This window comes from Terrapene carolina, unplaced genomic scaffold (assembly GCF_002925995.2).
Source record: "Terrapene carolina triunguis isolate 2854851 unplaced genomic scaffold, T_m_triunguis-2.0 Scaffold838, whole genome shotgun sequence".
Taxonomy (NCBI): Eukaryota; Metazoa; Chordata; order Testudines; family Emydidae; genus Terrapene; species Terrapene triunguis.
The window spans coordinates 3,940,929-3,965,736 of record NW_020665189.1 but is presented as its reverse complement, the minus strand read 5'-3'; the positions used below and the strand labels follow the sequence as shown (position 1 = coordinate 3,965,736).

General features: G+C 49.7%; 2 protein-coding genes across 5 annotated transcripts; one reads left to right on the top strand and one right to left on the bottom strand.

Annotated features, from left to right (window-relative positions):
* Positions 1-4,907: 4,907 nt before the first annotated feature.
* On the bottom strand, positions 4,908-7,853 carry LOC112102585 (toll-like receptor 2). Its single transcript, XM_024193951.1, has 3 exons — positions 7,825-7,853; positions 5,373-6,267; positions 4,908-5,321 (listed from the first exon to the last, which is right to left on the bottom strand). The coding sequence occupies exons 2-3, from the start codon at positions 6,255-6,257 to the stop codon at positions 4,908-4,910; spliced, it is 1,299 nt and encodes a 432-aa protein (XP_024049719.1). The 5' UTR covers positions 6,258-6,267; positions 7,825-7,853.
* A 3,024-nt stretch (positions 7,854-10,877) lies between these two features.
* TMCO6 (transmembrane and coiled-coil domains 6) lies at positions 10,878-24,772 on the top strand. 4 transcript variants are annotated; one of them, XM_024193966.3, is made up of 12 exons: positions 10,878-11,005; positions 12,554-12,672; positions 12,976-13,085; positions 14,419-14,602; positions 16,555-16,659; positions 17,298-17,383; positions 18,284-18,400; positions 19,618-19,729; positions 19,966-20,029; positions 22,102-22,196; positions 23,543-23,710; positions 24,188-24,772. In XM_024193966.3, the coding sequence occupies exons 1-12, from the start codon at positions 10,921-10,923 to the stop codon at positions 24,356-24,358; spliced, it is 1,416 nt and encodes a 471-aa protein (XP_024049734.1). In that variant the 5' UTR covers positions 10,878-10,920; the 3' UTR covers positions 24,359-24,772. The 4 variants fall into 4 exon arrangements, with proteins under 4 accessions (XP_024049734.1, XP_024049732.1, XP_024049735.1 ...); XM_024193964.3 differs by having other exon boundaries at positions 19,849-20,029; XM_024193965.1 differs by lacking the exon at positions 10,878-11,005 and adding an exon at positions 11,455-11,539 and having other exon boundaries at positions 19,849-20,029.
* The last annotated feature ends 36 nt before the right edge of the window (positions 24,773-24,808 follow it).

Below are 24,808 nucleotides of genomic sequence, written 5' to 3'. Positions count from 1 at the left end.
GCATTGGCCTGCTAAAACCAGGGTTGTGAGTTCAAACCTTGAGGGGGCCATTTAGGGATCTGGGGCAAAAATCTGTCTGGGGATTGGTCCTGCTTTGAGAAGGGGGTTGGACTAGATGACCTCCTTCGGTCCCTTCCAACCCTGGCATTCTGTGAATCTTGGAGTCATTGTAGCTAGTTCTTGAAAACATCTGCTCAATGTGCAGTGGTAGTCAAAAAAGCTAACAGGAACCATTAGGAAAGCGATAGATAATAAGACAGAAAATATCATAATGTCATTATATAAATCCATGGTATGCCCACACTTTGAATACTGTGTGCAGTTCTAGTCACCCCATCTCAAAAAAGATATATTAAATTGGAAAAAGTACAGAGAAGGGCATCAAAAATGCTTAGGGGTATAGAGCAGCTTCCATATGAGGAGAGATTAAAAAGACTGGGACTGTTCATCTTAGAAAAGAGATAACTGGGGGGGACGATATAGAGTAGAGGTCTATAAAATCATGATTGGTGGAGAATGTGAATGAGGAAATGTTATTTACTCCTTCTCATAATACAAGAACCAGGAGTCACCCAATGAAATTAATAGGCAGCAAGTTTAAAACAAACATAAGGAAATACGTCTTCACACAGTGCACAGTTAACTGGTAGAACTGGTTGACAGGGGAAGTTGTAACAAACAAAAGTATAACTGAGTTAAAAAACCAAGTAGATAAGTTCCTGGAGGATAGGTCAATCAATGGCTATTAGCCAGGATGGTCAGGGATGCAACCCAATGTTCTGGGTGTCCTTAAACCTCTGACTGCCAGAAGCTGGCACTCAGTGACATAGGATGGATCACTCAATAAATTGCCCTGTTCTGTTGATTCCCCCTGAAGCATGTGGCACCGGCCACTGTCGGAAGATGAAGCATGTGGCACCGGCCACTGTCAGAAGACAGGCTACTGGGCTAGCTGGCCCATTGGTCTGACCCAGTACTGCCATTCTTATGTTGCTGAAATGTATCCCAATGATTGTGAGGCTTTTAGCAGAGAATGCTGCAGCAACTCAGACACTGGAGCCTGTCAACCCAGTTAAAGCAGTCACTAGTGGTGTTATTACAGCCCGTTTTCTATGGCAGCAGTAAGAGGCAAACAACCTCAATCCAGCACTCATTTATTATTAATGCTAGGTTTGGCATGTGACCTTCATGTACAATGGGGCTATGGGAAAAAGGGACTATGTAAAACTGGCACCTTCCCGCTCCACGGATCTGCTCCCTGGGCATCTCAGGCCCAGCCACTCAAGTCTCACTGCTATTTACCCTCTAAGAGCCACAGCAGCTTTGGGAGAGAGAGCAGAAGTCTATCCTTCTCGTGCATTATCAGCGACACTGCTAGCTCCATTCCAGCTGCAAACTCTTCCCTCCCAGGGGCACTGTAAGCAGCAGAGGAACAGGGGGGCTTTTGGAGTCAGTGCAGCTGGATTCCATTCTTCCACATGCAGAGAGCAGCCATCCACTTTCAGTCTGGACTGCTTTTATTTTAGGTTAATCAATAACAAGGAAGTACAAAGTAAAGTCCCATGAGAGAGCCCCCCACCCCCCGGGTGTGCCCCTGTCCCCCTCTAGGACACACTGCCCTGAGCTGTATGTGCCAGCCCAGATCCTCCAAGGTACCAGATGCCTAGCTTCATCAATTTCTATGGGAGTTAGCACCTAAACACCAATGGCTGCCTGTCTCTGTAGACAGCAGAGGCCTTGGAGGCTGTACACGAAAAGAAAAGCATAATAGTCAATGAAATAACCCATGCACTGAGAGTTGGAAAATTAATTGCTTGACTTGTAAAGCGAGTCCATTGGGCCAAATTCTGCTCTCATTACTTGGGTGTAAAATTGGAGTAAGTCAGTGTACCTGGGAGCAGAATCTACTTTCTTTATTATAGCTAACACTAAGGCCTTGTCCCCACACAAGTTGTACCACTTTAACTATACTAACATAGTGAATGTGTATAACCCCTGTGACGGGTTGGATCACAGAAACCCCCTTGGGAACTGCCAACTGATGTGCCAAGACTACTTCTGCCCCTGCTTTCCCTGCCAGCTCGGGACCCCAGCACCCTGTCTTGCTGAGCCAGACATCCCCGTTTGCTCCAACACAAACCCAGGGTCTGAATTACTTGCCCCAAAGCTGCAGACTTAACTGAAAGCAGCTTACAGAAGTGTTCTTGTCTTTAACACTCAGATGCCCAACTCCCAATGGGGTCTAAACCCAAATAAATCCGTTTTACCCTGTATAAACACAGGGTAAACTCATAAATTGTTCGCCCTCTATAACACTGATAGAGAGATATGCACAGCTGTTTGCCCTCCTGGGTATTAATACATACTCTGGGTTAATTAATAAGTAAAAAGTGATTTTATTAAATACAGAAAGTAGGATTTAAGTGGTTCCAAGTAGTAACAGACAGAACAAAGTGAATTACCAAGCAAAATAAAATAAAACACGCAAGTCTATGTCTAATACAGTAAAACACTGAATACAGATAAGATCTCACCCTCAAGACGTTTCAATACGTTTCTTTCACAGACTGGATGCCTTCCTAGTCTGGGCACAATCCTTTCCCCTGCTACAGCCCTTGTTCCAGCTCAGGTTGTAGCTAGGGGATTCCTCATGATGGCTGCTCCCTTTTCTCTGTTCCACCCACTTATATAGCTTTTGCATAAGGCGGGAATTCTTTGTCCCTCTGGGCTCCCTCCCCCCCCCTTCTCAATGGAAAAGCACCAGGCTAAAGATGGATTCCTGTTCAGGTGACATGATCACATGTCACTGTAAGACTTCATTACCCACTTGCCAGCACACACGTATACAGGAAGACTTACAGGTAAAATAGAGCCAGCTGCAGTCAATTGTCCTGGTTAATGGGAGTCATCAAGATTCCAAACCACCATTAATGGCCCACACTTTGCATAATTACAATAGGCCCTCAGAGTTATATTTCATATTTTTGTTTCAGATACAAGAGTGGTACATTTATACAAATAGGATGATCACACTCAGTAGATTATAAGCTTTGTAATCAGGGCCGGCTCTAGGTTTTTTGCTGCCCCAAGCAAAAAAAATTCTGGCCGCCACCCCACCCCACCCCTGGGCTCTCACTCCCACCCCACCCGCACCCCCCTGCTGCCCCAGCCCTGGGCTCCCCCCCACCAATGCTGACTCCGCCCACTCCCCCCTCGCCTCCAGCCGGTCCAGCGCTGGCAGGGTCGGGATAAGCAGTGGGGCTCCCGGGCTACGCCTCAGCCCAGGGTCCCTCCAGCCAGGGCTCCCGCCTCCAGGACCGGCCGGGACCCGGGAGGGCAGAGCTGGGGGACCACCCTGGCAGGGGGCTGAGGAGCCGGGGCAGGGTAGCCCCAGAGGGAGCGGAGCCCCGGAGAGTGGGACGCGAGCCCGCACAGCAGCGCCCCGCCCTATATGGCCCCGCTGCTGCTTCTGGCCGCCCTGCCGCAGTCCCTGGGCGGCTCGGGCTGCTTTGCCCAGCGCCAGCTGCGGTGCTGGGGTGGTGGCCGCCCTGCAGCATCTGCAGGCAGCTCCGTGTGCCCCGAGGGGCGGCATGTGACGAAGTGGGAATGTTCTTGATGTGTTATTTGAATGCTAAGTGGGGAGTATTGACCTGGGAAGGTTGCAGGGGAGTCATGGTGAATTGCAGGAAGCTGGGGGTGCAGGGCCTGTTCTCCCCCACACTCTGTGACACGGCCCCCAGCCTGAGTGTCCCCCGCTAGGAGCCTGCCCGGCCCAGCCACAAGGTGCGGGCACTGCTCCCCCGCGGCGTGAACTGCAGCGGCCCCAGGGCGACGCGCTGCTGCTGCCAGGGCCAGCTTTAGGCTTTTGCCACCCGAAGCAAAAAAAGGGAAAAAAAAAAGACGGCCAGAATGCCGCCCTTGAAAATGTGCCGCCCCAAGCACGTGCTTGGTTTGCTGGTGCCTAGAGCTGGCCCTGTTTGTAATGATACCTTACAAGAGACCTTTTGCATGAAGCACATTCCAGTTACATTAGCATATTTTCATAAAATCATATAGAGTGCAACGTCACAACCCCCATAGTGGATGCAGTGATACTGGTATAAAGGTGCTTATGCTGGTCCAGTTTATTCCAGTATGGGTTGGGGAATAAGCTACATCAGTATAATCACATTTATACCCACTACAACTGTGTCCACACTAGAAGCAGTACCAGTATGACTATATTGGTAAACAAACAAACAAACAAACAAACAAACCCCCTCCGCCTCCAAGTAATCTAGTAACTTCTATCTGGACACAATCTGTATGTAGAGCTGGCCCAAGTGAATAGGGCAGAAGGGAGTACATTCAATCCCTCCTGAAAACACTGGAGGCAGCTGAGAGACAGAGGAATTCAACTAACTTGTGGACATTACAAGCTAGAGAGTCTGCTTGAATAAAGAATTCGGCCTCCTCTTTCTGGCTTGCTCACTCTGTTCCAGGATATGCGAGACAGCATGAATGGGGAGCCCCATAACATCAATGGGGCACAGTTACTTTTCTGATCACACCTGCGCTTTAAAGCGATGCCAAAAACCTGTCTGGTACCTCAGATGTCTGCAACCATCCAGCATACGATCCCCACAGAGCAGGGGGAGGGCGGGGGCAGTGCTCAGGGGTTCCCTCCTGAAGGAACGGCCTGCACTTGATGTCTCTGTCAATTTATTCCTGGGGAGCTGGCTAGATGTCTGCTCTTCCTAGCCCACTAGGCTGGGTGGCAGCCCCAGGATAGGCTGCCCCCTCAGGCAGCGGTGCTTTAGTGCAACTTGGTCATCAAGATCATATGCATTTGCAGGCAGTGATGTTCTAAAGCCCCTGTCCTGCCTTGTGAAGGGCAGAGCCTTTGTGGTCAAAGCCTAGCTGCTGGCTTAGCCAGACCATGCTTTACGTCTGGCAAAGCAAATGATCCCAGCCAAGCAGCTCAGTACAAGAAGTACAGTGACAGGAATTATCACAATGGCCTTGTTGCACTGCAGCACTGAAGCAGGCACATTCTTCACCAGGGTGCCCTGGTAATGAGATGGGGACTCACATGTGTAGTCCTGAGGCCAGTCGGGCATCAAGGACTCCATGCTCGCCAAGGCCTGGATCTCACTGGCACCCGCACATGAACAGTTGTAGAGATTCCGACCTGCCCTTAGGCTCTGCAGGTGTCTCAGAGACTGCAGCTCATCCCTTGGGAGGTACGAGATCAGGTTTCCATCTAGACTGAGGACTTCTAAAGCAGGATAGTTCTTGGCTGAGGGGACAGCATGCAGCCTGTTATTGGACAGGTGGAGTTTCTTCAGGAAGGGGAGTGCAAGGTCTAGAGCATGAAGGTTATTGGAACTCACATCTAATACTTCAACATTGGGGGGCAGAGGCAGGGTGATGTGATCTAAGCCCGTGGTGGACAAGTTGAGGATGAGGAGGGATGGCTGCCACTGACATGAGGAGGAGGGGATAGCCAGGAGGTCATTCTGACTCACGTCTAAGTGGACGAGCTTCTCCAGCTGGTGCAGCATTTCACACATGGTGTAGAAGGAGCTCAGATTGTTGCGATGGAGTTTTAATACTTGGAGTTGTGGGAAAGCCCCCTGGCAAAACGAAGGCCTCATGCTCTGGTCCTGGAGGTGGTTTTCCGACACATCCAGATAGCGTAAGGTTCTAAAAACCTTGCCAATGCTGCATGGAATGTAGGTGACCTGAGACTGTGTCACAGTCAGATTCTGCAGGGTCTCCAGCCACCTACTCAGGTGGGCGAAGTCTTTGTCTCTGTCAGCCAGGGAGGCAGAGGTCACGTTATGAAAGCGTAATGAGGAGACAGGTAGAATCAACCTGTCCATCTGGAACCAGCTGGCATTTCCCAGGAAAGTGCAGCTTTCAAACTCGATATCTGTAATACGCATGTAGTAAGTGAACTTCATGACGGCTGCCAAGAGAACCTCCGGCACGAGGAGATCTCCAAAGACGATCTTGGTCACCTGCAGCGTCTGCAGAATGTCGAGCACCTGTTGATTTACTGTGCTTGATGCAAAACCTACATATTTCTCCAAGTTTCCTCCTCGAAGCTCAAAGACAAAGGCAGGTAAGCACTGAAAGAGGTTTCCCCCATTTTCCAGATCCAAAAGAGAGCAGGTGCAGTGACTTTGGGACTTATTGAAGGAGCAGTCACCTACTACCTCAGAGAGTTTCAATCCTATGAGCAGGATAACCACAAACAGCTGAGTGATGTGCATGATGAATAGCCTAGAAAACAGAAGAGCAAGAGTAAAGCCCAGGCCTTTGCTGTTACAGAGCTGGGGCTGCAGGCAGCAACATTCAGTGAAGCCAATGGGAGGCAAGGGGTGGTCCCCAGAGCCTTTGCTCCATGCAATACAAGCACCAGAACAAGGCTAGGATTATTCACAGCACATTGTTCCTGAGTCCAGTACTGGGCACCAATAGAAGGGCATGTGGGCATTCCCCCTGCACAGCAACCTCTGGGGGAGAATGAGGGTGGAAGAGAGCTAGATGAGAGCGAGTCCAGACTTCGGTGAGAGCTACTGCCTTGGACTCAGGGATTGATCTGCTGCTTGCTGGCACTGCTGGAAAGCCTCAGTGCTGGGTATGTTTTAGCCAGTTCCTTCTACCAGTAATGGAGTGCTTGTTCAGTGAGTGCTGTTAGCTCAGGCACCGTCTCCAAGGCACTGGAAGGAAGGTGGGTGGCCTCTATTACTAGTCACACAACCTGTCAGTGACGTGACACCACGTGAAACCCTGGTCCCATTCAAATCCAGGGCAAAACATCCATTGGCTACAATGGAGCTTCCAGCATCAGTCTCATCTGGAAGCCAACGGAGTTAAATTGAGGATCTGGCCCCCAGAGTTTTAGGAGATGTCACAGCCAAGTCCAGAGATGGGTCTGAGCCACAAAGTTCAGTCCTGAATCCAGCTTCAGATCTGCCCAAAGGCCAGAGGAGATACTCAGCTCCATGGTGTCTCTAGTTACATTGTATCTTCACAAGGATTCTTACCTAGATCTGGTTTAAGGGCCAGCAGTGATTCCTCATTCCCCCCGCCCCAGTGAACGTGTAGCAGCCAGTGGAGGAGAGTCGGTATTTCACCCCAGACAAAGCCTGTTTCTCTTCACTGGTAGAGCTGTTCCTCACCCTGCCAGCAGCCCCATTTGAATCTGCCCATCTCCCACCCCTCAACAATCCCCTCCAGCAAAGAGAGCTGCTTCGTCCCACCCAGTCATGAAGGACTTCTCAACACTCGAGTGCCAATTTGAATCCTGTGCACCGGAGGAGGCTGCGACATCCTAGGCTGGGGAAACTCCTCCTATTAAGTGCCCTGGCAAACCCAAGGGCACAGCAGGAGGAGATGTTAGAAATGGCAAATCACACAAGAGAAAGTATGGTCTAGTGGTCAGAGCCCAGGACTGGGGGTCAGTAACTCCCTTCTTTTATTCAAAGCTCTGACAGTGGCTCACTGTGCACCCTTGGGAAGGTTAGTTCACCTCTCAATACCTCAGTTTCCCTATCTCAAACTGGAGTTCTAACAATTACCAACCTCACGGGGAGTGGTAAGGGATCATTCGGTAATATCCATACAACACTGGGAATGTGTAAACTGTGGGGTCTGGTTATTCTATGTGACTGATTGACCCTGATCAGGACTGTCGATGGGCAGTCCGAAAAGTGCCAGCAGTTAAAGGGTTAAAAGCTGGTAAAGAATGCTTTGTTTGTTTTGCAGAGGTGTATTTCTCAGGTGCCCCTGCATGACTGGGGGAGTGATCACATTTCATCAGCATTACAGACTCACCTGCAATATTTTCCTGCCAAGGAAGCAGCTCGATTCCTTTAGCTTTTGGGGCGTCCTTGATTAAGATGTCAGTGGTTTTCTCTTGTGAGCAGCTTTACTCTCCTGCATGGGACCCTCCTTCACTCAAAACCCTTCACTCACCGCTACTCACTGTCAGACAGAGTTTCCCAGTTGCTACTTCCTTTTGCACAAATCTATTCTGTTTGTTTCCCGAAACAGAAATGCTGTTGGGAAATACTAATGGGTGTCAGGCATTTCATAATCCTACCCAAATCCTCCACACCCAGAATGCTGTCTTGACCAGCAGTGGGCTGCCCAACCCACAGAAAGGGGGAGAACTGGGTTTCCTGTGCTCCAGCTGCCCAGAAAGCTAAGGAAATCTTGCTTTGATTTCCTTATAGCATGCTTCTCCTCTGAAAAGTACCTCTGTCCAAACGGCATTGCAGGGTTCTAGGTTTGTTTGACTCCAGATCCAGTGCTAGCCCTGCAAACTCTACCAAGGGGAACAGGGAGACAAATGGGGCTCATATATGCATCACTGACAACTAACCATGAGCCATCCGCGGTGAATTATAGGGGCCACCAAAACTGCACCTTGACCTAAATTACCTCGACTGGGTCAGGGTTTCCTGGTGATGATGTACTCAAGAGCATAGGCGCTGACTCCATGGGTGCACCAGGGCTGGAGCACCCACGGGGAAAAATCAGTGGATGTGCTGCACCCACCGGCAGCCAAGCTCCACCCTGCTCGCCTCCTCCTCCCTCCCCCCCCGAGTGCGCTGCGTCCCCGCTCCTCCCCTTCCCTCCCAGCGCTTCCAGCCCCCCCGCTACCTAAGCAATTAATCGCCATTAATCGCACTGTTAGCAGAGTTTAAACTAGGGCTGTCAAGCAATTAAAAAATTTTATCGCGATTAATCACACGATTAAAAAAATTAATCGTCATTAATCGCACTGTTAAACAATAATAGAATACCATTCATTTAAATATTTGTGGATGTTTTCTACATTTTCAAATATATTGATTTCAATTACAATACAGAATACGAAGTGTACAGTGCTCACTTTATATTTATTTTTGATTACAAGTATTTGCACTGTAAAAAAACCAAAGGAAATAGTATTTTTCAATTCACCTAATACAAGTACTGTAATGCAATCTCTTTATCATGAAAGTTGAACTTACAAATGTAGAATTATGTAAAAAAAAAACTGCATTCAAAAATAAAACCATGTAAAATTTTAGAGCCTGCAAGTCCACTCAGTCCTACTTCTTGTTCAGCCAATCGCTCAGACAAACAAGTTTGTTTACATTTGCAGGAGATAATGCTGCCCGCTTCTTGTTTACAATGTCACCTGAAACTGAGAACAGGTGTTCTCATGGCACTGTTGTAGCCAGCGTCAAAAGATATTTACATGCCAGATGCGCTAAAGATTCATATGTCCCTTGATGCTTCAACCACCATTCCAGAGGACATTCGTCCATGCTGATGACAGGTTCTGCTTGATAACAATCCAAACCAGTGTGGAACGATGCATTTTTATTTTCATTATCTGAGTCAGATGCCACCAGCAGAAGGTTGATTTTCTTTTTTGGTGGTTTGGGTTCTGTAGTTTCCGCATCGGAGTGTTGCGCTTTTAAGACTTTTGAAAGCATGCTCCACACCTCGTCCCTCTCAGATTTTGGAAGGCACTTCAGATTCTTAAACCTTGGGTCCAGTACTGTATCTATCCTTAGAAATCTCACATTGATACCTTTTTGGACTCAGCAGCAATACAGCATATTCAGCAGGGGTAGCCTCCCTCTGCCATAAGTGGAGGTACAAATCCCAGACTGATGTAATTGAATGACTCTCATAAGGGTATACTACAATCATGATGGGAACATTTACTGGCACATGCTAGAAATAACATGAAATAGCCATAGCACCATAAACATAGAGCAAACAGCTAGAGCCCTTCCCTCATGATCACCAGCGGTGTTGGTGAATTTACTTGAGAAAAGAGTTTCAAGGCATGAATCAAATCCCTCAGTAATACAGCCCCATAGTCACTATCTGGACTAGAAACTCTTGGGAGGAGTGGCACAAATAACACCTGGCTAATAGGCAGCGCCACATACTGTGCAGTTCACCAAAGGAGCCCAGGGAAAAAAGCAGAAAGCGGAGTGCAGCACAATTCCCTAACGTGTTCTCTGGTGAAGCCTCCTGATCTACATTCCCAGGGCTCCCCTGACCAACACAGTCAGGGCCCACCATGTCCAGGGGTCCTGTCCCCTGACAGCCCCTTCTGTGTTTCAAGGGAAACAAGGACAATTATATTGAAATACAGAGCAAAGGGTAGTTTAAAGGGCCTCTCCTGCTCATCCAGATAGTTTATCCACAGTAAAAATCCTCTGTCTAGCTCACAGGTCAGATCTTTAGCATGATTATTGCTAGAGACAATGTATCTGACCAGTTGCTTCTTGGTGGCTCTTTGTTGCACAGGAGACGTGGGGATGTTTGGATCCAGGTACAGGACGTCTCTTGAAATACCGTTGTTCCCAATTGATACACCCCAGGACACACCCAAGGCCCTCAACCCCCCAGGAGCCCTCCTTACTGTTACCCAACCCCAACACTAACACACCTGGGACCCCCAACTCCCTGGAGACTCGTCACTGACACACAGGACCCCAAAACATCCCAGGGACCCCCCATACTGACATTTGGGGTCCCCCAATTTCTGGGGACTACCCTCACTGACACCTGGGACCCCCAGGGAACCCCCTCACTGAAACATGCAAGCCCCCCAGGCCCCTGGGACCCCCTCACAGTCCCCTCGGGACCCCCCTCACTGACACGCCAGGAACCCCCAGACCCCCCCAGTTACCCTCTCACTGACTCCTTCCCGACTCCTCCGGCCCCCCCAGCACCCGCGCCCCAATCTCCACAGAGCCCGGGACCCTAGGCCTGCTGCAGACCCCCAGACCGGGGCCTCCCGTAGACGCAGCGCCGTGGCGGCTCGGGCCCGGCTCCCGGAAGCGCGCGGTTCCCTGCCGCCATCTTCCCCGCTGGAGCCGGCGGCGGCTCCCACCCGCCGCCTCGGCCGCGATCGGGATGTGGAGCCGGAGGAGCTGCCGGTACCGGCCCGATGCCAGCGGCCTGGAGGAGCTGCGGGCCCGCCGGAGGGAGCAGGAGTCAGGTCCGGGCCCGACAGAGCCGCCGGGCCCAGGCCTGGGGAATCGGGCTGGGCCCTGCAGGAGCCAGTGGGGGGGCGGTTCTGGAGGTTCGGGCAGCTGGTTCGGTTCGGGGCAGTTGGCTCTGGATCCTTGTGTCTGGGGGGGTCTTGGCAGGGGGATCTGGGCTGAGAGGAGTTGCTCCAGTTCTGGGAAGGGGGTTCCGACCCCTGGGGACTGAGCTCACTGCCAAGGACTGAGACACAGAGACACTCTTGGGTCTAAAAAACGAGGAGTACTTGTGGCACCTTAGAGACTAACAAATTTATTTGAGCAAGTCTCTAAGGTGCCACAAGTACTCCTCCTTCTTTTTGCTGATACAGACTAACACGGCTACCACTTTGAAACCTGTCACTCTTGGGTCTACTGCTCTGATCCGCAAGCTTGGGTCTGGAACAAGGATCTTGAGCCCTGCAAAGGGGCCAAATCTGGTGTGATCTGAGCCATGCTCCTGGGAAGTGGGATGGGATGGGCCTTTGGGGAAGAGGTGTCTGTTCAGGGTAAGATCTAGTCTATTTGTTTCAATAATTGGGTCTGGGGAGGGGTCTTGTCCTCTGACTCCTCTCCCTCATTTCCCCCCACCCCCTTAGGAATCATAGGTGGTTTGTTACTGGATTCTAGACCGTCTTGATATTGCAGCTGGTGGAGTCATTGATTCTCATTGGCTTGTTCGGGGAATAGTGCAACAAAGCCCGCTTTTATGCTAGGTTTTGATTTGTCCATAGAATGGAAGCTGTCATGGCTCCACTTCCTCCATTATCACACTACTCCCTCTCTCCCTGTCTCTGGTGGGGGCAGCAACTCCTTCTCTTCGCAGTCCCAAAAGATTCAGTTCTTGTGCCTCTCCTGCTTCCTTGTCTACCTTCTCTAGCTCAACTTTGACGCTGATGATACTCAGCTATATTTCCTCATAGACCTTTATTGAATTCTCTCATGACTTGATCAGGTAAACTGGTGGCTTCATCTCAGCATCTTTCACCTGGATGTCTCAAAGTCAGAAGATGCCTCTGCTGCATCTTCAAACACACCTCCATCTCCTCTGTTTTCCTTTTTGATTCAGATCTCCCACAAACTTTTTTTCCCCACTTATGCCTAGTGGCCTTTTACTACCCCTATAACACTCTCCATGTATTTCACTGCCTCAGCTCCACCTCTGCTTCAGCTTGTCATCCAGGCCATCGTCACCTCTTGCTTTGACTTGCAGCTCCCAAATCTATGGCCAACGTAAGACCTACCTCTCCAAACTCCATTGTGCGTAGATTATTTATTTATTTGTTTGTAATAAATCTGTGTAAAATCACCTATGCCATTGTCTAGATGTTTTTCCCATAAATTCCCATCATTTATGGGAAAAACATCTAGACACTGGCATAGGTGATTTTACAGTCACAGAAAGAGACAAACAGCAGCTTCTCCTCACCCCAAAAAAGAGCAGTGTTTTGGGTGGGATGAAAACTTGTCTTGAGCTGGAAAGCCGTGTTATTGTCAGTAATCAGAGGTTGGTTTGTTTGCAGCTCTGAGGAAGGCCCGGAGGCAGCAGCAGTTGGTCAGTAAGAGACTTCTGCGGGAAGAAGTGAATGGAGATGGGCAGGCTGGAGTGGAGATAGCAGCAGAACCTCTGTCTGAGCAGGAGGTGAAGGGTTTATACCATTTGTCCCTGGTTCTAGGTATTCACTGCAATGTCTTTCACTGGCCCTAGCCTTTGTTAATAATAATAATAATGGTACTAAGTTTATATAGGTGGTTGGATTCCAAAGTGTTTTACAAACTGCTAGATAAGCTTTAGTTGTAGCACCTAGGTGCCAGGGTTAGTATCAATACCCTTTGGAAAAGTGCCATGGCATCTTGAATGACCATAAGTGATCATGCCTTTAGGCTTGTGATTTTTACCCTGGAGCTGTGCTTGACATCCACTCAGCTGTTTGTTTTCCACCAGGTTTTGCAGCTGCTGAGGGATGTCCAGAGGGGAAGAGAGGAGAGGAAGAAATTGTTGAGTCGCCTTCGACAAGGACTGCAGCACAAAGAGACGCAGCAGAAATTTGTCAGGTTAGCCAGTCTGTGCTTCCATGCTATGCCCAGCCCCAGGCATGGCTAGTCTGTGCTCATAAAGGCTCTAGCTAGCAGTGGGTCTCTCCGGTAGTGGCCATTGCAAGGACATTGCTGTGGATCCACTTAGGGCTTGTCTTCACTTAAATTTTATAGCGCTCTAACTTGCTGGCTCAGGGGGGTGAAAAATCACCCCCCTGAGTGCAGCAAGTCTGAGCGCTTTAAAGCGCTAGTGTAGACAGGCTCCAAGCACTGGGAGCTAATCCCCTCGTGGAGGTGGATTACCAGGAGTGGTGGGAAAGCTCTCTCCCAGCGCTCACACGCGACCACACTCGCACTTCAAAGCGCTGCCCAGGGAGCGTTCCCACGGCAGCGCTTTGAAGTTTCCAGTGTAGACATACCCTTAGATGGGGATGGGCCCACATATCCTCTGTAGCAGGGATCGGTGTGGCTATTTCTGTGATGTGGGTAATTTTGCTGTGGTTGGGAGTGTGGCTCACGTATCTGCATTAGAAAATGTCTCCATCCCTTTCTTTTCTGTGACCACTTCCTTTTCCCACTGAGAGAAGAGCTCAGGTTATGTGGGCCAGTGCCCTTGACAGCCTGGCCTGAATGCCTTTGTGCTCTGCTGGGTTGCGGATGAGGCTGAGCTGGGAAAGTCCCATTGGAACAGAGAGGGTTTTGGGGGAAAGCTGGACGTAGCCGCTCTAGACTGATAAAAGGAGGCTGAGAGCTTGCAGGACTTGACTCTACCTGATTTTGATCAGGGAAATATATTGCAAAGGATTCCTACAAGGCTCTTCACTGTGCTCGAGAGAGCTGTGTGCTGTACTCTCCTGTCTGCGTGGTTTGCTTGAGACTTCATTCTGCTCATGTTCTTATAGGGAGAGCTGTCTGGCTTTGCAGTTCCCTTCCGGCTGGTCAGGGACAGCTTTGTTAGGCTCTCTGCCATGCCACATAGTGGTGGCAAAGTGACTTCAGAAGGCAGCAAATTTGGCTGCTCAAAGACAGGAAAGGTGTGGGGGGGAAGGAAAAAGAGAAAATATTGTAAAAGAAGTGGGACAAAGTCAATATCCAAACACTGGGCCAAATCCAGCCCTGTGTAACTGCAGCGAAGTCAGAGCTGTGAGAGCAGGAATTAACCTGGCCCTTTCAAGTCAAGTGGTCTGAGGAATGGCTAGGCCAGCCCATGAACTGGGCAGGTTTTTAGTGCCTGGTCCCTGAGAGACAACTTGCCCTCCCGACCCTGGGACGTCAGGGTGGGAGGAGTGTGTGTGTATTTTGGGAAAGGGGGGGCAGCAGAAAGAAACAATGTCCCATTTTGCTTTTACAGGTTGGAGGGCAGCATGCGGGTCCTAATCGGGCTCTTCACCAGCAGCTTGGCCAACATACAGATGGAGGCAGCTCGCTGTCTGCACGAACTCTCACACTCCTGTGACCCTGCTGTGGCTGAGGCGTGTTTGCCAGCAACCTCCTATCTCCTGACCTATCTCTCAGGACACAGTGTAGAATTCACAGTAAGATGCGGGCCTGTGTTTCTTCATTGTTCTTGCATCTGCTGGGCTTTCATTAGTGGTTGGACTTCTGAGATTGAGTGGCCAAAATGTAGCCCATTGGCCAGATGCAGCCCACAAAGGTCTCCAATAGAGCCGTGCAGTTGCCCTCCTCTTCAGGACAGAGCTACATCTTGTGGAGACTACAGGTGCCCCTCAATGCTCCCGTCAATGGCCTGGCTTCCTGGCTGAAGGTAGAACAGTGGCCCTGTAGGCTCTGTGGGATGCATCTCTACAATGGATAAAAGAGAACTGCTTGACACAATGTATTTAGACTTTCAAAAGGCTTTTGACAAAGCCCTTCATAAGAGGCTACTAAAGAAGCTAAATAATCAGGGGTAAAAGGCAAAGTATTGTCGTGGATCAAAAATGGGCTAAATGACAGGAAATAAAGAGTAGGAATAAATGGTCAGTTTTCATGATGGCAAAGATTGACAGCCGAGTGCCTCATGGTTCCACGTTAGGTCTGATGTGGTTTAATATATTTATTAATGCACTGGAAAGGGGGGTGGACAGTGATGTTGCAAAATTTGCAGGTGACACAAAGCTATTGAGGTTAGTCAAGTCCCGATAAAACTGTGTGGGACTTAACCAAGCTAGGTGATTGGCAACACAAGGCAGGTGAAGAGCAGTGCGGATAAAGGCAAAGTAATGCACATTGGAGGGGAAAATGTATACTACTCACACATCTCACAGGGGTCTAAATTAATTATCAGCTCAGGAAAGGGACAGACAGTGCAATGAAGACAGCTAGTGAATGTGTAGCTGCAGTGCAAAAAGCAAGCAGGATGTTACAATGTAGAAGGAGTGGGATAGAGAATAATCCAGAAAATAATCTAATGTCATTATAGAAATGGATGGTACAGCCTTAGCTGGAGACTGTATGCAGAACTGGCCCCTCATTTCAAAAAGTATGTAGCAGAATAAGGGGAGCTCAGAGAAGGGCGATGAGAATGCTTATGTGCTGGAAAAACTCTCCTGTGAAGAGAGATTGGAATGACTGGGATTGTTACTTTAGAGAGGAGACAAATAAGAGGGAACAAGATAAAAATCTATAAAAGAATGAATGGTTTAAAGAAGGGAGATTGGGGACTTCTGTTCTCCCTGTCTCATAACACAAGAACAAGGGGACACTTAGTGAAACTGAATTAAAGGTGGCAAATTCCAAACTGAGAAAGGAAATACTTCTTCACTCAGTGTGTAATCAGACTGTGCAACTCACTGCCACAGGATGTCATTGTGGCCAGGAAACCAATAAGATTCAAAGAGGGTTTGGACAGTCATATGGCTAACAAGAATATCCAAAGTTTATGCAAACAAAGTCTTGGAAGGGATAAAAAACCCACTAACTCTTCAGTCTCTAACTATTGTGGGTTGAAGTGAGACCTTCATATGGGACAGATTATCCCACATCTACCTCCCTATTTGCCCCTTCCTCTGAATCATCAAGTCTGAAGCATCTGGCACTGGGTACTGTCAGTGATAGGAGGTTGGATTAAATGGACCTTGAGTCTGACCCATCTGGCAGTCCCTGTGTTCCTATATTGCAGAGGAGGTTAGCTACACCTTGCTCCAGCAAGTATGTCCTTTGGGTTCTTGTTGTTGCTAGTATGACCCTCAGATGGACTAAATATGTGTGCCTGTGTCTAGCTAGCCAAGAGTCTCCTGCACAAGCAGGGAAAGCTGTGCTAGGTAAAGCGACTCAGTTAGCATTAGATTCTCTGGCTCTGCTAGTCCTGGAAATCACATCTCTCTTGCCATTAGTGCAGCATCCATGCATCTCAAGGTGCTGTTTGTTGCTCTCTAGTGGCAATAGCTCCCTAATGCCAGTAGGGGGCACTCTCATCTGGTTGGACTGGCGGGGCACTTGTGGCACATAGGGAGCGTAACTGTGGTCCCCTACGTCTGTGTTTTAGGAGCTGTGTTTGTACACGCTGGGGAACTTGGCAGTGGAGAGTGACGCAGTGAGGAAGCAGCTTTTACCTCAAGGCATTATTCCAGCCCTGGCATCCTGTATCCAGGTGAGTGACCCAGCTAGCCTATCTCCTGCTCTTCCTACGAGCCTTGCCAAGCAGGAGGGGGTATTTCCCTGCGTTCTTGAACTAGTGGCTTAGTGTAGTCACTAAGAGCTTGTATGAATGGCACAGCATCGCTTCCTGTCACAGGGCAGGCTGTGTGCAGAGGGCACTCTGCAGAGAGCTGAGCCCAGTTGCGGGTGCAGCTGGGCATACGCCGTGTGCACTGCCATATACAATTTTAATTTCCTGGGGTAACATTCTGATAGTGGCTGACATGGTTTTTGTGCTCTTCCTGGCTAGATCGCTCTGTCTCTTAATCACAAGCAATCACAGGCATGTCTGCCTTGTGAGCTTTCTGAGGGTCCTGGAGACTCAGAGGAATGGCTTGGCCATCACATGTACATATTTCAAACTAGCTCCCTCTGCATGGAACTGCCGCGAGACCAAGTTCAGCCTCTCTGCTTTACATTGAGTTATTTTGTAGGCACCATCCTTCCGCCTTTCACCGCTGACTCCTGCTGGGTTTGTTCTAAAAAACCAATGAGGACTCCTTGTTGTTTTTGTGGATACAGACTAACATGGCTACCACTCTGGTACTTGGGTTTGTTCTAGTGGCTCAGCCTTGTGCTCTTTGATTTCAGTCCCCTCACGTGGCAGTGCTGGAAGGCCTGGGCTACGTCCTGTCGCAGCTCCTGCAGGCCACGGAAGCTCCCACCAAGATCATACCGTAAGCATCACTTCCTCACCTTCCATCTGGACAGGGCATGTGGCTGAGCACGGCATTTGCATGCCAGGGTCAGTTAGCATCCTCCTGGCATATGTTATCTCTGTGACGTTAATATGTCGGAGCAGAACCCTGGCAAGGACACTGAGGTTTTGTACAGATTAGGACACTTTTCCCTGACCCCTCAGCTAATCAGCTTTCAGTAACCGTAAGGGGCTGCGTGAAACCGAGGGGGCCAACAGAGAAATACTCTGGACACTTCTTCCTATTGATCTTAGTGCTGCTGAAAGGAGTTGGCTTGACAGCCCTGGAGACTGAGGCCATCTCCCCATGTATTCTAGCATGGGCAGCATCAGTGCAAGCCACCCCCACAACAACCTGCTGAGGTTCCTCTGCCTTGCCCGGGAAGGACTGTGTCTAGGGATGAGGCGAGTTGAGGCTCCGAGGCCTCTCTGCAGAGCCTGCTAATGAGGGGGTTGATTAGTGCCAGCTGTGAGGTTGTGAATGCTAGATGCTTGACCCCCCCCCACAGGAACCGGACTGACACCCCCGACTCCTTTCATGTTATTAGAGTTCTGGCCTCGTTGACAAACAGGAATATCCTGGTACATATTTACCAACAGATCTCACATCTCCCCTCACCTGATGGAACCTGCCCAGTTCTCTGAGCATTGCCTTGGTGGGCATGTTTTCTGGGTCTGTCCTCCGTTGGTTGAGTCTCTCCCATTCGGGGCTTTGGAAGCGCACTGAGGGTGTTAAACCCGAACAGCTCTGGGGAGAGCAGTACAGTTACCCTCATCAGACAGCCCGGGCTTTTGCCCCACATATAGCAGTGTTGCTTGTACTCCTGCTTAATCCCTCTTTAAAATCCATGTTTCTCTTAACTCTCCTTTCTGGCCCCAGCTTGGTTCTGGACTCGGTTCTCCCCCAGCACATGCTTCGATTGGTTAGCTCCAACCTGGAGCTGGGAATGGGAGTCGCCGTGGAGTTTGCTTGGTGTCTTCATTACATTGTGTGTAGGTAAATGCATTTAGTACTTACTGTATAGCTCCCCAAAGCTGCCTGGGGCTTTCCAGACCCATGGAAGAAGGCAGGATCCCGACCCCAGGTGTTTGGGAACAGAAAGAGCTGCTCCTTAGTATCCTTAGCCAGTTGCTTTAGCTCAGAGGCTACCTCACTCTGTGTAACCCTCTCTCAGTCCTTTGGGGAGACCTCGGAGGGAGAGCTGAGTGTCATGGGGGGTTGTCCCTTGTGTGTGCATGGCTCTATCCACTGTGGTTGGGACCCATCAGTTCTCAACCCCATTACTGGCCTCAGTTTGCGGGATTGCTTAGGACAGGTTGGCAGTGACCCTGGGAGGGTTTCACCCAGTGTGGGGTGTGGGTCACCTGCCAGCATTCTCTGGGTATATCTCACTTAATCATTTCCCTGCCATTGTGGGGGCCTTGGGCACTGGTGCACCTTAGTCCCTCCTGTTCTCTGCCTGTGGCACATAATAGTCGAGTCTCCTGGGGACTAATTTCGGCTGCTGGGTTCAGTGTGGGGATGGCCTGTGATATTCAGGGGTCAGACTAGATGGTCTGGTGATCCCTGCTGGCCTTGTACTCTATGGCACACCCAGTCTCGTGTTCTTGACATTGAACTAGAGACTGTTCCTATCCCAGTGATTCTGCAGCTCTATGAAGCTGTCCTCTCCTTTGAGCTTCCTATCCTCCACCTGTCTGCCCTCATGGCCCAGGCCCACCAGGTGCATGTAATCTTGGAGCTGTTGCTTTTGTAATCTGTTGCCTGGGGTTGGTCTGAGATGAGGCTCTTGCCCCGTCCTCCTCCTGGCTTTCCTCGCTGCAATCCGTGATCTTGGGTTGCACTGTCACATGACAGCTTGCCACACTTGGCGAATTCTATCTTGCAAAGGGAAGCGCGGTGTGAGGCGTGGATACCCCCAGACAGCTATAACCCTGTTTCCACATGCTTTTCCCTTTCTGAAACGTTCCCCTTTTAGGCTGAAATGTTCCAGAGTTAGCTGCTGCCCTCAGGGGACCTGCTCTATAGAATCAGAGCAAAACCCCTTCTGTCAATTTCAACTTCAGAGAGGGTGAAACAACGCAACCCCCAATCTTTTAGCTGAGGCTCCAGCCAAACCAGCTGGTGCATGGACATGAGCAGGCTGAGTGGTGGCTGGTTTTGGGTTCGCTCCTTAAATTCACTGTTCCTGTAATGTTCCTTTCCCTTCATAGCCATGTGAACAACGCGCTGTTAATCTCCCAGGGGATCGTGTCAACCCTGGTGCTGCTCTTGCTAGAACTGGCTTCCGTGATGTCAAAAGCAGCTACTGAGGGCCTGGAGTTGGTAAGTAGAGGCTGTAGAGGGCCTTGGCTAGTCAGCAGAGCCATGCTCCAGACCCCTACTGTCTGAAGCATTACTGTGCATGAAGGGGAATGCCCCATGCTGCTGTTCTACTGTTTCAGCTTATCTGTCCCGTGCTGCGGTGTCTCAGCAACCTGCTTGTGGAGGATGAGACAGAGGGCTGCAAAGTGCAGATCCAGGATGAGCGCCTCTTGGTGGCTTTGTTTCTCTTCATGCAGTACTTCCTCCAGCAGCACCCGTTCCTAGTGCAGGAGTGTCTCTGGCTTCTCAACAACCTCACAGGTGACTTTCCCATGCACCCTGGCTGGGCATAGCACCTAATGGGAATTCTTCTAGAACTTGCTACAGGAATAGAGTGACTAACATAGCTAATGGCTGGGGTTTCTGGGACTTGCCTCAAATCAAAGTCAGGGAGACTCACATTTTTTGTAGATCACCTCTGAGAAGGGACAGAGCTCCAAAGAGACCTTGAAACAGAACCTGTGGTGCTGCTACAGCTCATCATTGGGCTAGGACTAGACTCATGCAGGAAGGGCATGCCAGAGTTTTAATTTGGGAGACACAAGATAACACACCCAGAGGCAGAACAGAAAACACAGGTGTTAATCTTAGTACCCACTTCATCATCCCCGTGCTCCCATGTTCTTGAGTTCCTCTCCTTGGCCACTCACATGTTCATCCATCTCCAACATGTTCTGGGTGGTATGCTTGATATGAGACAGCATGGCGCTCCCTTCCAATGTAGAGTGAGGATTCCACTGCAGCTGCTAAAATTTCTTACTGTCTCTAATCTTCCATGCCCAGCTGTGCTGATATTGATACTTTCACAACATCCCCCATCCTAGTGCAATGAGCACACACAGACATATCAGACACATAGATGAACATGATAATAACATGGCTTTTGTAAAGGAAAATCATGCCTCATCACTCTATTAGAATTCTTTGAGGAAGTCAACAAGCATGTGAAAAAGGGTGATCCAGGTGGACTTTGAGAAAGCCTTTGACAAGGTCCCACACCATAGGCTCTTAGGTGAAGTAAGCAGTCATGGGATAAGAGGGAAGATCCTCTCACGGATCAGTAACTGGTTAAAAGATAGGAAACAAAGGGTAGGAATAAATGGTCAGTTTTCACAGTGGAGAGAGAGAAACTGCAGGCTCCACCAAGGATTTGTACTGGGACCAGTTCTATTCAACATATTCATAAATGATCTAGAAATGGGGGTAAACAGTGAGGTGGCAAAGTTTGAAAATGATACAAAATTACTCAAGATAGCTAAGTCCAAAGCTGACTGCGAGGAGTTACAAAGGGATCTTACAAAATGAGGTGACTGGGGGGGAAAATGGCAGATGAAATTCAGTATTGATATGTGCAAAGTAATGCACACTGGAAAAAATAATCCCAACTACACATACAAAATGAGGGGTCTAAATTAGCTGGTAACCACTCAAGAAAGATCTTGGAGTCATCATGGATAGTTCTCTGAAAACATCAGCTCAGTGTGCAGCAGCAGTCAAAAATTTTAACAATAGGGAATCATTAGGAAAGGGATAGATAAGAAGACAGAAAATACAATGCTATTATATAAATTCATGTACACACACCCCTTGAATATTGTGTGCAGTTCTGGTTGCCCCAGAATTGGAAACTGTACAGAGAATGGCAACAGAAATGATTAGGGGTATAGAACAGTTTCCACATGAGGAGCTTAGAAAAGAGATGAGTAAGGAGACTACGATAGAAGTCTCTAAAATCATGACTGGTGTGGAGAAAGTTAATAAGGCAATTTTATTTACGCCTTCATAACACACAAGAATTGGGGATCACCCAATGAAATGAATAGGCAGCAGGTTTAAAACAAACATAAGGAAGCACTTCTTCACACAACACATAGTCAGTCTGTGGAACTCATTGCTAGGGGATGTTGTGAAGGCCAAAAGAATAACGGGGCTCAAAAAGGAATTAGATAGATTCATGAAGGACAGGTCCATCAATGGCTATTAGCCAGGATTGTCAGGGATGCAACCCCATGCTCTGGGTGTCCCTAAACCTCTGACTGCCAGAAGCTGGGAACGGATGATAGGGGATGGATCACTCAATAATTTCCTGTTCTGTTCATTCGTTCTGAAACACCTGGCATTGGCCACTGTTGGAAGACAGGATACTGGGCTAACTGGACCATTGGTCTGACCCCAGATGGCCATTCTTATGTAGAGTCTCTCCTTATATATAGCAGCAAACCCTCCACTTCTCTACCTCAGTCAGTGCATGCTCCTGCGCGCCTCGTCTGGAAGGCCCTTTTTCAGTAATCTGTTTGGGTTTCCTTAATACCTTTGTCTCCTGATCTTCCCAGCTGATGAGCCCTTCTTCTGCTCTGCCGTGCTCACACTGGACCTGCTCCCAGCCCTCCTGCAGCTCTTGTCCTGTTCCCGGATGGTGACCCTGCTGGTAGGGAATCTCTCACTACATGGGCTATTGTGTTCTTTAGAGCAGCTAGAGCAGTCAGTTTTCTGGGCCTCTGGTGACAGGTAGAAGCCACTGGAAGGGATTGTGCTCCTGTGGTTGGGCCCTGTACGTGGGAGGTCCATATGTATATCGGAGGTTTTATCAGCCCACGATGAGGGTGAGATAAGTACCCACCGCCTCACCTGGTTAATTCACCTCGGTCCTATTTGTTTCTTTTTAAAGACAGTCCCCTCCCCCATTCCTTATTAGACTCTGTATTCATGCCTGCTTATGGAGGCTCTGACTGCATCCTGCCCTGGGAGGGTTTGGAGCCCATTGAAATGCTCATCCCCATCCCAACTTGTGTGTCATCATGGGAGGAGTTGGCAGAATATGAGGGGAGCTGCCTGCCCAGGTTCTAGTCTCCTAATATGCCAGTGGATAATAAGCCATTCCAGCAGACAGTCCAGTGCCTTCTTGCTTTGAAGGGGACTGGTCCAGCTGAGAGCAGCCGCTGAACTTCCTCCGGTAGGAAAGCTAGTGTAGACCAACTAAAAGATGCTTCAAAATCCAAGCAGTGAAAGAGGAACACACTCTAATGCAGTGCAGATAAAAGGAGCAGCCGGGATCTAGCGCTGCCAGTACTCGGGCTTGGAGGCAGCCAGTTCAAAAGTAGTACACGTGAAGGGATTTTTAAGAAAGCACTTTCAAAGCGTCTTGAACGCCAACAGGAGCTGCTGCATACTCTGCCTTTCCAGCAGCCTCAGTGAGGGAAAGGCCTAGACCAGCCTGTGCTTAAATAGAGAAAACCTATTGCCCTGCGCTAGTGTGTTCTGCTGGCAGGAGACTGCCATGGCTCCCCACCAAGCCTGCAGGGAGTTAACCCTCAGGTCTTTGTGCAACCCAGCCTGGCAGGCAGCTCCAGCACAGAGTGACTGTGGGCACAGGAATGCCTGCCAGTGTACCAAGCCCCATGCTAAGCACAAGTAGACTCCACATGGCCTCAGCAGGTTGTCACCTGCTCAGAAAGCTCATCTCGCCCTGCCCTAGAGCCATGCAGACAACGGCAGGGGAGTGGGGTTCTAGCATGCCAATCTCCGCCTTCGAAGGTTTGCTGTACTGCAGGGCCGTCTCCTTCGAGGGGTGACAGCATTTCCTGCTTCTCTCCATGTCCTCCTCGGAGGTGGTTATCCAGACTGCACCATCCTGTGGCAGGGAGACATACAGGACTGACAGCTGGTTGGTTCTAGTCAATATAAAACTTGTGACCAACCTCAGTAATGTCATTTCCCTGGGTGTCAGTTACTGAGCCATGCAGCTTGGGATACTCATGCCAGCTCCCTCTCTAGGCTCTGACTGTGCTGTGTAACATCGCCGAGAAAGGCCCTGCCTACTGCTACCAGCTGCACCAGAAGGCTGTGCTGCCCTCGCTGCTCAGCACCCTTGCTCTTTCCGATGCCCAGGTGGTGGGCCAGAGTCTAGAGCTGCTACATCTCCTCTTCCTGCACCTGCCAGAGGTAGGGCTCAGCTAAGACCTCCAGTTTCCCTGCATTGTGCAATGGCCGGGGAACTACGGTGGTAAACTAACAGCTACCATCTAACCTGAGCAGGGGAACTAAGAGGCTATGCTGTGGAAAGGTGCCAGGGGGAACCCTGCTCCCTCAAGGCCTCTCTGTATCTAAAGAGCAGCAAGAGCACAGTCCATGCGAACTTTACTGTGCCTCAACCCAGCGCTGCAGGGACTGATCACCTCAGGGTTCTAAAATGGGGATAAGCTGAAACCGTTAAGTCAACTATTAGTCTGAGCATTTCACCTAGGTCCTGGGGCGGGAGGTGCATTAGAAATTAATCCTTCAGCCCCTTTCCCAAGAATCAGGCATGATGGGTTCTATGATAGAGACCATGGAGAACTAGATCCACTCATCCCACGTGGGCTGCTCAGCCGCCATCATTAGGCTGGGCCTAGCTCTAATCTGCTGTCTGTCCTGGAACAGGCTGCTGACGACTTTCTCAGCCAAGCAGGACTGCAGGCCCTAGAACAGCACCAGGACAACCCCCAACTCCAGGAGCGAGTGAGGGCTCTCAGCGAGACATACCTCCAGCCAGCTGCAGCCTCTCTGATCTCCTGCGCCGGTGCCTCAGCTGCTGTACTGCCCTCCTCCTAGACCACGCTGCATCCACTCCTGCTTCTCTTCCCATTTGCACTAATTCTATCCCATGGACTTTGTACATTGAGAAGTTATTTTGGAATTTAATAAACTGTTTTACATTGTGCCCTCTGCTGTCATAGCGTGAAGCCAAGCCCTAATAGGACAGTGCCAGCTGATTTTACTGCCCCCCAGCTGTCTGGAAAGTCTATGGGATGGTTCCCTAGAGAATGGCAGCCATAACAAGCCCACAGACTGCCAGAGGTTACCTCACCCTTCTCCATAAAGGTACCCTCCCTCCAGCACAGCAAGCTGCTCACATGACTGCTCAGGTAGGGAACAGAGATAGGTCTCAACTGAGTAGAAGGGAAGTGGCTAAATCCTGGACAAGAGGTGAGTGTACCCCAGTGGATTTGCTCCCTCTTCAGTGCCCCCCACCGTATGTGGGAGGATGAGGAGCTACCTCCC

Coding starts and splice junctions, on each gene's coding strand:
- LOC112102585 (XM_024193951.1), bottom strand. CDS start 6,257: ATGCACATCACTCAGCTGTTTGTGGTTATCCTGCTCATAGGATTGAAA. Junction 5,322..5,372: donor CCAATGTTGAAGTATTAGAT/GTGAGTTCCAAT, acceptor CCCTTCCTGAAG/AAACTCCACCTGTCCAATAA.
- TMCO6 (XM_024193964.3), top strand. CDS start 10,921: ATGTGGAGCCGGAGGAGCTGCCGGTACCGGCCCGATGCCAGCGGCCTG. Junction 12,673..12,975: donor AACCTCTGTCTGAGCAGGAG/GTGAAGGGTTTA, acceptor GTTTTCCACCAG/GTTTTGCAGCTGCTGAGGGA. Junction 22,197..23,542: donor CCCGGATGGTGACCCTGCTG/GTAGGGAATCTC, acceptor CTCCCTCTCTAG/GCTCTGACTGTGCTGTGTAA.